The sequence below is a fragment of the Callorhinchus milii genome, unplaced genomic scaffold (assembly GCF_018977255.1).
Source record: "Callorhinchus milii isolate IMCB2004 unplaced genomic scaffold, IMCB_Cmil_1.0 Scaffold2, whole genome shotgun sequence".
NCBI lineage: Eukaryota > Metazoa > Chordata > Chondrichthyes > Chimaeriformes > Callorhinchidae > Callorhinchus > Callorhinchus milii.
The window spans coordinates 69,349,322-69,362,232 of record NW_024704743.1 but is presented as its reverse complement, the minus strand read 5'-3'; the positions used below and the strand labels follow the sequence as shown (position 1 = coordinate 69,362,232).

Genomic DNA, 12,911 nt, shown 5'->3' with positions numbered 1-12,911 from the left:
TGGCTGAAGAGATTTGCGCATGTACAACTCTCTGCTAACCAGTGTATTTAATGCACCTTTGAAAAAGCCTCTCTTGTGGGTTGAAAGGCTCATGTGCTGCATCATAATGCATGGCATCTGGGCCAAAACTGTTGAATGAAGAATTATCTTTGTACCATGGATATGGTCTATGGAGCCATTTGGTAGCTTATTTTTGTGGAACTGATTCAAGCCAGTCTTCTGTCCAGTGCTTTGCGAAACAAATTTACACATTTGAAATTGTATAGCCATCAGATGACAACCCTGGTATGCAGTGGACTGACAAAGGATTGCATCCCAAGCAAAATGACGACAGTGAGCAGGTGGTATGTCCCAAATGACGGATAAGATGAACCTTAACTTGGCCATCTTGAGTACAACGTCATCTCTGAATGTAAAAAAGGAAAGGGGTTTATCGGGTTTCCTCTTCTCATTCCTATACAAATAGTCTAGCTGTCAAATTAAGCATGATGTGATTAAAGGCTTCAAGAAGACAGTAAAGAGTAGTTTTGGATTGCCAAAATCATGGTGTCATTTCAAGGGAAACTTTTGTCTGACTCCCCTTGTTGGGTTGCAAGATACAGCTTTTCTCATTTTTGTGCGTCTCCCAAAATAAGACTTTCTTGTATGTTTAAAAAAACATAACTTGAGTCCACGGTTCAGTTTTGTGAGTCAGTCTGACTCAGTTAGTAGCACTCTTGCCTTTGAGGCAGAAGGTTATAGGTTCAAGCCCCAAATCGACCCCTGGAATCCCTTTTGTCTATGCTAGAGGTTCTCAAAATATGGAGAGGGCCTCCCTGGGGAGGCATGGCATTTGCCAGGAAAGGTGCCAGCTGCATACCTCCCAACAGTCTGGGTTTTGCAGGACTGTCCCCTGTCTCAGCATTACCACTCCTAGACAACCAAATCCTGCAATAGCGCTTCTCCCAATAACCCCACGATGATGCTGCCTAACACAGCAATCCCTTTGCCAATGGTGGGTGGGGGTAGAGCAGCATGCAGGTTGATTGACGGGTGTGGACTAATGGCCGGCCGAATCAGGTCATCAATTGGAATGCAAGGAGGGTGGGGGAGGTTCGGACAGTCACTCTGATTGATGTGTATGGCAACCAATCGCAGAGTCACCTGAACTGTGGCATGCTCCATGGGGTGGGGCTCAGTTGACCCCATGTCGATTTATTACTCATTTTCTTGCAAAGTATGGTATTTTTAGTTCTTTGTGTTGTCTTAGTAAATTATGGGGAGGCCTGAATTCAGCGCCCTGGGACGTCCTCCTTGTAAGGTGCTATACAAATGTTTTTTTTCTCAGGTTAGAGTGGCTCTCTATAATAACGTTTGAGAGCCCTTGGTCTTTACTGACACTCCACTGCAGTGTTGGATGTGCTCCAATGTCAGAGGTGCCATCCTTCAGATAAACCGAGGTCCCTTTTGCTTGTTCAGGCGAACATTAATAATAATAATAATAATCCTTGCATTTGATACAGCGGTTTTCACGTCTTCTAGACGTCTCAAAGCTCTTCACAGAATAGACTGTAAAGTGAATTGACTGTATATTTGTAGCTGAAATGCGGCAGCCAATTGTGCACAGCACTGTCCCACAAACAGTCGTGGTTTGAAGTGACCATTTATTATTATTAACAACACTGTTCAAAAAGAGAAGGGAGTTTTTCCTGGTGTCCTCATCAACAATTATCCAAATTAAATTGGTCATTCACTCCATTGCTGTTTCTGGGACACAGCTGGAAAAAAAATTACAATGGACTCTTGTTAGTAGGATTATTCATAATTAGCTTTGACTGGATTCGATTCAAATGATAAACATTGATATTTGTTGTTTGTGGTGTACTTCAGTCTGACACAAGTACATGATGATTGATTGTATTGATGATTGATTGTATTGTTGGAAGGCAAAGAATTGAAGGGAAAATAAATAATTAAAACAATTAGAGCAATAATGAAGTCAATGGTGAGCAAGGGGATGAGCAGGAAGAGCCTGAAATGCACACACGGTGATTTTGGGGTGGGAGGGGTTTGGAAGGAGATAACTGAATGGGTAATCAAAAGAGAAAAGTTTTCAGATAAGTTTTGAGAGCAGATAAGGAGGGTGCAAACTGGAGGGATTTAGGAAGAGAGTTCCAAAGATCAGGCGGTTAAAGACTTGCTCATGGTTGATGAGATGATAGAACAAGGAGCAGACTGGCGGTAAAGAGGGCAGAAACTTAAAGTTACTCCTCAGGGGGATAGGGAGCCAATGATGCATGGCAAGGTTGGGAGTAATGGGTGATAAATAATAAATAAAACTGAATTGCATGTATCGCTTGAATAATATGACCAAGAAAAATTGATCAGTTTGTTCTGGTTCATTGCTGCTGATTACGCAACTGTAGGTATGTAATGTGGATCAGTTTCTATGGCATTATGTTTACATCAGACGTTAGATTGGAGTTTATTTGATATTATCTCAACAACAACAACAAGATTTCATTTATAGAGCGCCTTTTACGCCGGGAGGACGTCCCAAGGCGCTGTACAGTTGGGTCAGGACCCGAGGAGGGGGAAATGGTCAGGGTGAGCGGAGAGAAGGGAGGGAGTGAGGAGGGGGTAGAGAGTCGAGAGGGGAGCTGAAGGCTCGGTCAAAGAGAAAGGTCTTGAGACCGGCCTTGAAGGAGGAAAGGGAGGAGGCGGCGAAGGCACTGGGGGATAGAGTTCCAGAGCCTCGGGGCTGAGAGGCTGAAGGCCCGGCCACCGATGGTAGGGCGGTTGGGGCGGGGGATGTGGAGCAGACCGGAGCCAGAGGAACGGAGGGTACGGGCAGGTAGGTAGGGGGATAGTAGGTCGGAGAGGTAGGAGGGAGCGAGGCCGTGAATGGCCTTGTAGGTGAGGATGAATTGGATCTTGAATTCGACCAGGCTACATTTTTATGGAGTTGATGCAAGTAATGAGTTGAAGTGGGCATTACGCACTGGCCCGCAAACAACTGCTACAATTTTAAGTATTGCCTCTCAGATAAGAGTGTCTCAAATCACTTGTAATGTGGGAAAAAAGACATTAAACATATTGGCCAAAGGCATCGTCAGAGGTTTTTGAAGGCAGAGAGAAAGTTAGCAAAGCAAAATGATTTTCAAAGAGTGTTGCAGAGGAGAATAGTGGCTGAAAGCTTGGCCACTGATGGAGTATGGACAATTCGAACTATAATGTAAGGTCTCGGGAAACCTGCTAAGGAGGGTGATGTGAGTCCATGAAAGCATATGAAGACCAGGAAATATCTTAAATTCGATCCTATGAAGTAGTGAGGATCAAAATAAAGGTTTGCAGCAGTAGGAATGCAATAAAGATGTAATCTGGCAATGCCCTGTAGATAGAAGAAGGATGTCTTGGTGACATAGGTTGTAGGATTTGAAGCTTAGCTCCGGATCATATAGAATGTCAAGGTTGCACACAGACGTTCTGCAGCTTGAGTTAGCAGCGAGGGGAGGTTGATGGAATCAGAGCCAGGGGCACATAGATGCTAGTACTCGGTGTTATTGACGGTCAATGCTGAAAGCTTGATGTCAGAAAGGCAGATAGTTAGTCAAACCTGTGTCAGTCCTAGAATAGAGTAATGATGGTCATTAACGTCTAACCCAAGTGCTGTTTGTGGGATTTTGCTGTGCACAAAACTGCTGCTGCGATTGTCTCAAAAGAATGTCACTACACTTGATGGTATTCCTGTAAATAGTAATAATAATCCTTGCATTTAATATAGTGCCATATCAGGTCAAGTTATCTCACCCAAAGTGCTTCACAGAATTAACTGTAAAATGAATTGACTATTTTGTGGGTGAAACACGGCAGCCAATTGCGCACATCTGTGTCGCACAAACAGTTGCATGAAAGCTGCTATACAAATGTAATTTGTTGTTGGTGAATGACCAAATTGTTTTTTAAATTTTTTTTTGAAAGGATTATTACCCCCAGAAAAGCGATCCACCAATCGACGAGTTGTGTGGGGTAAGGAAACTTGCCTAATGTTTCGCCCTGCGCAAGAATCAAACCCAGGTCCTCTCGCCTGCAGGGCGAGTGCTCCAACCAATACGCTACAGGACTCCACGTGCTTTGTAAAGTGCTTTGAGATGTCAGTGTGATAAGGTTCTATCTTTCTTCTTTCAAGTTCTTTCAATCTAGCATTGCTTACTTAATCGAAAAATTATCCCTTGTCCTCTTTAATTCCTGTCAGCTAATAAATTGACTTTGAGCCAACCCTTTTGGGTAATGGTAATCTAAAAGAAATGAACTCTGTAGCTCATGGCACAAATGGTGGTTTAACAAGGAAATTATTTTCAAATTTTGTGAATTGTTGGAGTCTCCAGCCTGGTATTTTTAATCTTTTGGGAGTTTCCTGAGATTATATGGGAGATTTGTACATCAAACTTTTCCAATGTGTGTTTTTGTTTTTCCCATATATTGATGAGTCAGTGAACAATCCTCAAAATAAATACCTTTTGAGTAAATCATTTTGGCGCAGTATGATGGAATTAATTTCCCATAAAGTGTACCTAAAGTGCATCGACAAATATCCTTTCAACTGTACCACACCTTTTCCTATTCTGTAATTAAATTCAAACCAGCCTTTTCGGTTCAGTTCCAACTAATACCCCATTCGGTGGAGTATTAGTGAGAGCCTTGAGAATTGTGGTGAATATTGGACTGTACTGTAAGTGCGATCGTGTTCTGCTTAACTTAAACCAAACCTGGTAATTATAATCAAAACGCAAAATACTGCAGATGCTGGAAATCTGAAACAAAAGCAGAAGCCTGCTTGAGCGTTCCCAGCGACGTCAGTTTTTGTTTGTAATTATAGTAATCCTTGCATCGCCTTATGAATGTCTCAAAGTGCTTCACAGGATTTTTACTGTTTGCACACAGCAATGCCATGAAAAGCCAGGAAGTGAATGACCAATTTTATCTGGAGGATGTTGGCCAGGAAACTGGAAGTAACAGCCTTCTCTTTTGAATAGAGCCAGGAGATATTTAACTTCTACTTGAACAGGCAGGTGGGGCCTTGGTTTAATGGCTCATCCCAAGAGAACCTTCGAATCTTTGTGATATTCTCCAACTCTTCTGCTTACTCCTTCTGTTCGGCTGATTGTTGGCATTTAGTAGTTGCAGTATTTTCACTCCTTTTAAATATAATTTTACAGTCTTAAAAAGTTGCTAAAAAAAGGCACTATATAAATGCAAGTTGTTGTATTTGTCGTCCTTTTTTAAAAAAAAACAATAAATTATAAAGAATTGTGTATTTTAAAGGTTCTGTGTTCTCAAACAGCTGGGACTTTCTTCCAGTATCATTGATCAACAATCCCCAAGTAAAATTGGACATTCACTTTGTAGCTGTTTGTGGGTCATTGCTGTGCAAATTTTTCTGTTGTGTTTGCCGACAATTAGTCGCTACTCTTTACAGTATATTCTGTGAAGCCTCGTGACGTGAAAGGCAGATGCAAGAATTATTATATATACACTTGCAATTTAATATACATTCAATGAAATCAATGAGCAATCTATTGTTTATTGTATTGGATGTTAAGAAGGCTAAATAATAGTGAATTGAGCATTAAATCTGTAAATGTTCGCCTGTAAAACAGCCTCTACTTTACAGTATATCCTGTGGGCTGTTTTGGGCGTTTCTCGTGACGTGAAAGGCGTTATACCCAATGTAAGGATTATTATTAAAATTGGTATTGCAAGCTGCTTTGCTGGTCAAACTGCCTTTGGCATAATATACCGCATGAGTAAAATGTTTTGTATATTTACACAAATAAGGGACAACGTTATCTCTTATCACGCAGTTGAGGATAGAATAAAGCTGTCAGAATAGTGAACTTTGTACTTCCTCATCTTAGTTGTGCCCTTGAAGGAATGACTTTCTCAAAGGGTGGGAATATATTTGTAGTGGGGTGTGGTGACTTGCTGATGCAACTGGTAGGAACCTTAGGAGCAGTTTGAGTTATACGTGGGTGCTTGCACTGCACTCTTAAGACGAGCATTGATAGTGGCACACAAAATGATAGGAGAAAAATTACAGGGTGGATATTAGCATTCAATAACTAGCTGTATGTATAAATAGTCAATTCAGGATTCATTACTTTTCCCTTGCCGCAGCACTTGTTTTATTCATGAACAATTGATGTTGGAATGTCTAGTATTAATGTGTTATTCAGTGTTTAATGGTTAACAGTGGTGTGACCTCACACATTCTAGTTAATGTGTAATTTTAAAAGTTCACAATTCATTGCACACCCATTATCACAAGCCATTCAGCCATTATTTGTGGTGTTTGTTGCAATAAACCTGTTACTAGTGAAAAGTAAATGTTTGCAGAGCTTCAGACAGGAACTTCCACTAACCTGGAAATTCACGATTGTCAAATGTGAAATTGCAGAATTAATTTATGCTGAGTTTAAATGTCTGACCAGAAAGGAACCAATTATTACAAGTAATATCCTTCCTGAATCACTTCCACCACTACAGATGCGAATGTTGGAATAGAAATGCTGGAGTTCCACATTTTGAAAACAAAAAGTAATTGCCAAATTAAAATAGGTGCAAAAAGTTTTGTTTCACTTTAGCCAAAGTCTAAGGGAACCCAACACCAAGTAAAATGTGTCATTACTATGCAGGTTTTCTTTAGCAAATATCATCAATGTGCCAACCAGTCTGCTTTTTTAAGCCAATTTGAGTGGGGCTGTCTTCGTAAGGATTTTCGACCTTTTTGCACCACTGATCTCCTTTGATCCTACCACTCCGGCCACTGGCTTTCTCCCTGCTGTTCATTTCTACATTCAGTCTTGTGGAATATGTGGAAAAATGTGACATGACACATCCGATGAAAAAGTTGCATTTGTTGTTATCTTTCCCCGCCCCCGCTTAGTTTTTTTAAGGCACCTGAAACAGGATTCTCAATCCAATCATAAGGTAAATTGACATGAATCTACATTCGATTTGTTCTCAGTGAAGGCCGTTTGGTTTTACAACATGCTGAATATTACTAAACAAAATCAATTTGCTTTTAATTTAAATATTTAACATCATGAATGCATATTCAGCTTTGCATCTTTGAGGTTCTTGTTGCATATCCGTTTCTAAGCTCTTTCTCGTTTACTTGATATAAAGTTCTTGTGACATCATATTCAGGGCAACCTGTCAGATGTTTTTGTTTCCCAAAGAATGCTCAAAACATGGTTACAGATTTAAACTTGTATACTGAGGAGATTCCAAGAATCGTTCAGAAACAAATGTTGTATGCTACAGTAAAAATGATGCATTATATGGTGTAGTAAAAGTGATGCAGTGAGCTATTTTCTGCTGTATCCGCTAGTACGTCAGATTTAAGAGCCCGTATCATGCTAATTAAATTACTGAGCATTATAACTAAGTTATGTTAATATGAAACTGACCTACTCAACCTTTAGAATTAGTGGGGGAAAGACCATTGAGGGATAGAGAGAAAAAAGAAAAGCCCTCTGATAGTGTAATGACCCTACAGCTAAAATGTAGACTGCTGCTAATATTTTTTTCAAAACATCTGGGAGATTAGGTGGTACACTAACATATTTCTGGCATTGCTGATCAGGACTTCATCTGAGCTATTGTGATCTTTATTTATGTGATGTATTTTTTATGTTTAAGGCAGCTTTAAGGATGTTTTGTTATGGGATATTTGTAATGGTCTTTGTAGTACACTCTATTGTGCACTTAAAATGTGCTATGAACGAAAATGGAAGATTTGATTGGCAGCAATTTGGTTTATTCTGCTTTTTTTAAAAATACATTTTGACCACTTTCTACTATAGTACTTCCAATTACTGTAGTAATACATATATCTGTGGGTTGGAGTTGGTTGTAGAATTGTATTCACACTATTACCATTGACTGGTGTGCTGAAGACAGCTATCATAAAATCAACTATTTATTGGATGTAACAAAGCACTGTATTTCTTAAAATTATGACTGGTATGCTATGTCCTGGCCAATGTATTAATTCTTCATTCATCTCGTGGCTATTTGTGGGACATTGCTGATGCAAATGGCTGCCATGTTGCCAACAAATAGAATTATCAACATATTACATTTCACGTACAGTTCACAATAATTACGTTTGAAAGACTTTGAGACATTTGATATGATAAAGCGCTGCTATAAACATGTAAATTCTATCTATAAAAACCATCCTGTAACCGTGCTGTTTTTCTGCTCTGCTGCAGGATGCCGAGAAGAGAACCCCTTTACATGCTGCTGCATATCTGGGAGATGCTGAAATTATTGAACTCCTTATTTTATCAGGTATTGTTTGATTGTATGCTTTGTCAACTAATTTCTTGTTTACAGATTTTTTTTATGTACAATTTTGTATAAAAGTCGTAATGACCTTATTTACTGTATTCCCTTAGCAACTGGCAATTATTAATTACAACCGGATCCAAGTTGCTCTTGGAGTGCTTAGATCAGGCTGGAAGACGACAACAATAAAACTTATATTTATATAGCGCCCCTGGAAGCAGGATAACACCTTCAAGCTCTACCATTTATTACTTATCTCAAAGTAAAAGTGTAGATAGCCCACGAAAATATTTCAAGGCTGGCTCAGCAAGGCTCTAAATTATTTGGGAGAAGATTTAGATGTATTGCAATTATATCCATAAACTATTCTTGTATTTCTTACACTTTAGCAGTAGAATAAACTAGAACATATTTATTTGTGTATTTTATCTTTCTATATTTTACTTAAATGTAAAGTGTGTAAGCTTAATTGTCAAAGGGGATCTTGTATTTTAACTTTAGTTTCTGGATATTTTTACACATAGAAGCTGGTCGTGATTAAATTACTTATTTTGAAAATAAGTTTGTGTTCATCACTGTAGAGTATACTTTTTTTTACTCTAGCAGAATCGGCATTACGTACAGCACCAGTCAAATTCAAAGTAAAACACTAAATTTTTGCCCAGCAATGTATTGTAACTCAAGCCTTAAACGATCACCAAGTACTGCATCTCTGCAAAGCGGACCATGAGCTAAACTGGGGAGAACTACTGGAAGAAGCTCAGTTGTAGATGCAGTTTAGAACAGTTATTGGGAATGGTTGAGAACTGCAGCATAGGTTGAGTTCACATTTTAAATAGATAGAAGCAAAAAGAAGGGGTTGAGTTTTCCTCTAACACATCTTCCTCCAGTTTGACAGTGGATCATTTGTGATTAATCTGACTGCAGCCACAATTGCTGCACTTCCTTTGGCAGAAAGTATCAGCCAACGCCCAACTGACATTTGTTCCAGTGACTGTTTTGGCGACAGTTGATATCAGTGCAGTTTATACCAGTGCCAGTTGGCTCCAAACCAGAGGCTGGAAAGTTTAATTTTGGTTAGTCAGAAGTTGAGATGGGTGGATACTCTTTCCTGCACTTAAGATTCTCAAGTTCCAGCTACTGAGATTCTGATGCGTTTTTGCCTATTTCTGAAGACAGAGTACACATCTTCAATTTCCAACATCTAAATAACATGGGTTGATAGAATCCAGGGCATTAAGGGCCCCAACGTGTGCTGGAATTAAACTTAGCTAACTCAGTCCCATTTACCTGCTCTTCCCCGATATACCTGTAGTTTACTTTTTAGATTTTTATCAAGTTCCCTTTTAAAAGCTAATATGAATCCTGTCTTAGCTCCTCCCAGCTCCCAGCAAGTCATTCCAAGTACTGGTATATTTTCCACTGCGTGTGGTGGGTGGATCAGTATACCCATTGACGTTTGCAGGATTATCAAGAGACAAGTCACAAGAATCTCATCCTCCAGTGACATGTCTGTATCTCTAACTCCCGGTCAATCAATATGCGGGAATGCTGTGGACTTGCCTATTTTAGATATTAGATAATTCAATTCTGCTCCGTGCTTTGTCAGGTGTGTCACTGTGGTGCCAACTCCCTACTATTAATACTTTTAACTAAATCTTTTTTTTAACGGAAGTATATCAATACATCATCCTCTGACTTCTGCTCCCTTAAATGGAAATATTATTATTGATAAAAGCCTAGTCTTCCAAATAGATATAATTTGTAAATTATCTCTTTGTAGTGCTAACTCTTAAACTTAACCTGGGTTTGATTCCCAGCAGAGTGAAACCTTGGGCAAGTTTCCTTACTCCACAGACCTGATTATATTTCCTCAAAAAAATAATAAACTGGTCACTTCAATGCACGATTGTTTGTGGGACACTGCTGTGCGCAATTGGCTGCCGCACTTTGCCCACAAATATACAGTCAATTCACTTTACAGTCTATTCTGTGAAGCGTTTTGAGACGTCTAGAAGACGTGAAAAGCGCTATATCAAATGCAAGGATTATTATTAAAACATCATTAAAAAATTCTCATGATGATTCCCTATTAACTTGTATGTAGAGTTTAAAAATTATTCAGACAAATGGGAAGACACTACCCTGGTAATTTAACATTTGTCACTTAATCTATTTTGTGGCATTGGAGAGTGTCAGTTAGTGCCAAGTTGTGGGTAGATATGTACAGTGGAATAATGCCCAGTCAGAACTGGAATGAGAACTGCAATACTCACTTCTTTAAGACCCTGATAGTAGCTATGAAGCAATATGATTTGAACTTGTGTGGAAAGCGCTCTTGCTAGTTAACCATAAATAGTCATGTAAGTCTTACAATAGGTATAATAGTCCTTTCTTTTGATAGGAGTCCTGTAGCTCAGTAGTCAAAGCACTCGCCTTGCAATCGAGATACCTGGCTTCAATTCCAGGCAGGGCAAACCTTTGGGCAAGTTTCCTTACTCCACACACCTAGTAATAATCCCTTCAAAAAAAACACAATAATAAATTGGTCATTTTCAATCCACGACTGTTTGTGGGACACTGTTGAGCGCAATTGGCTGTCGCGTTTCGCCCACAAATTTACGGTCAATTCACTTCACAGCATATTCTGTGAAGTGCTTTGAGACGTCTAGAAGATGTGAAAAGTGCTATATCAAATGCAAGGATTATTATTATTATATAATGTTAAAGTGTTGAGTGATTCATAACTAATTACTGGGAAATTAAGTGACTATATTTTTGTGGGCAAACACCGCAGCTAATTTGAGCACAGCCAGAGTGCCACGAACAGCCATGGGTAAATGTTCAATTTTATGAAGATTTGTTGAGCAGCACACTGTGAAAAACTCGCTTCTCTTTTCGAATAATATAATAAATTGGTAGGAGAATATCTGCAAATTAATTAGTATGTAACTACAATAAGTGTTTGTACCATGTTGTTCTTTTAGGAGCCAGAGTTAATGCCAAAGACAACAAATGGTTGACTCCTCTGCACCGTGCTGTAGCCTCCTGCAGTGAGGTAAGTGTAAATGGCTGATCTTTTAATGGCAGTATTAGAGATGTTGTCTGAGAGGTCAATGAACATTTTCAGTTTGTTGTACAAAACGCAATCTAGTAACGGTTAATCTAATTTTCCCAAAGATTATTGGGTTTTATAGAAATTACTTTTCCAGTGCTTCGAGTGAAAATCGTGGAATTCAGGTTAGTGGATTCATTAACAGTCTACTGGAGTGTTAACAGAGTCTGACTTGTATGGTAGAGGAATAGTTTCACTAGTGTTGTGGGAATTGTTGTTGCTTTTTGCACATTAGATTCATCATTTGAGTCAAGTTTCATAAATATAAATTTGCTGCTGGCAAATGTGTTTAAGACGAGTACAAAATGGTGCATATTTTTAGAATTAACAGAATTTTGTTTTAATTTCTTCACTGTTTTATTGCAATATTAGTTTTCTTTTCTTCACTTGATGCCCACTGACTGTCTTGACTTTTTCCATTTGGTTTCTGATGATAAGCTGAACCAATCATACTTTATTAGTAAAACTGCAGTTTTACTGCAGGATATTTCAACATAAGTTTATACTTTTCTGGCTTGTGCTGCCCAAACAAAGCCAAAACCTCACTGAGTGAAATCATTGAGTATTATAATATACATTTTGAAATGATTGCCACATTTTAGACATAGTTAACTTATGTTTTGTACATAATAGAAGATGTATTTGTATGAATTACAGATGCTGCTGCAAATGGCTTCTCGTCTGGCCGATAGAAACTTTCTTGTAGGAAACCATGTAAGCTGTGAAGGATTGCAAATCAAGCTTGGAAACTACTTTGTTAGCTTGAATGATGATGATGATAATAATAATCCTTACATTTGACATAGAGCCTTATGTCGTGGTGACATCTCAAAGCGCTTCATAGAATATGTTATAAAGTGGATTGACTATGTTTTGTGGGTAAAATGCTATTAATAATGCCACTACCTAGTTTGAAAACACACCCAGTTTGTGCTGAGTTAACTGGGGCAGCAGTGAAGAGAGTGGAGGGCACCATGGCACCATACAGCATGAATTGGTAACTTTGGGTAGGGTGGCGGAAAGAATTTTCCTTTTCGACAGTAAAAGATTAGTGGGTGTTGTAAGTGGGAACTTGATGAACATGGTTAACATTTGGATGCAGATACATTTTTTCTACCATGCAGGAAACTCAAGAATAAGGAGTCATAGCTTCAAAATAAAGATGACTCAAGAGATTAGGAAGTGCAGGAAGCTTTTATTTCGTAGAAGCTGTGATGGACACGTGGAACTTGTACAGATGGTAGAACAAGGAGCTAAGAATGAAAATAACTTTTTAAATCATGAAGTAAAGTGGATTTATGCAGAACATTACACTAACAATTGTACTTCCAATAAGTTCCAATAACACTAGAATTTTGAATTGATGCTTTCTGTTACTGGATAATAATAATCCTTCCATTTGATATAGCGCCTTATCACATCTTCTAGACGTCTCAAAGCGCTTCACAGAATATACTGTAAA

General features: G+C 38.8%; 1 protein-coding gene across 8 annotated transcripts in view; it reads left to right on the top strand.

Moving 5' to 3' along the window:
• ankrd28b (ankyrin repeat domain 28b) overlaps nt 1–12,911 on the top strand; it is a 96,936-nt gene that overhangs the window by 30,784 nt on the left and 53,241 nt on the right. For 3 of the 8 annotated variants that reach the window (XM_042346699.1, XM_042346684.1, XM_007897606.2), the window contains exons 3-4: nt 8,259–8,337; nt 11,322–11,392. In XM_042346699.1, the coding sequence (XP_042202633.1) occupies nt 8,259–8,337; nt 11,322–11,392 (150 nt within the window). Of the gene's footprint in view, nt 1–8,258; nt 8,338–11,321; nt 11,393–12,106; nt 12,164–12,329; nt 12,735–12,911 lie in introns of those variants that run through there. The other 5 variants (XM_042346691.1, XM_042346681.1, XM_042346710.1 and 2 more) reach the window with 4 other exon arrangements.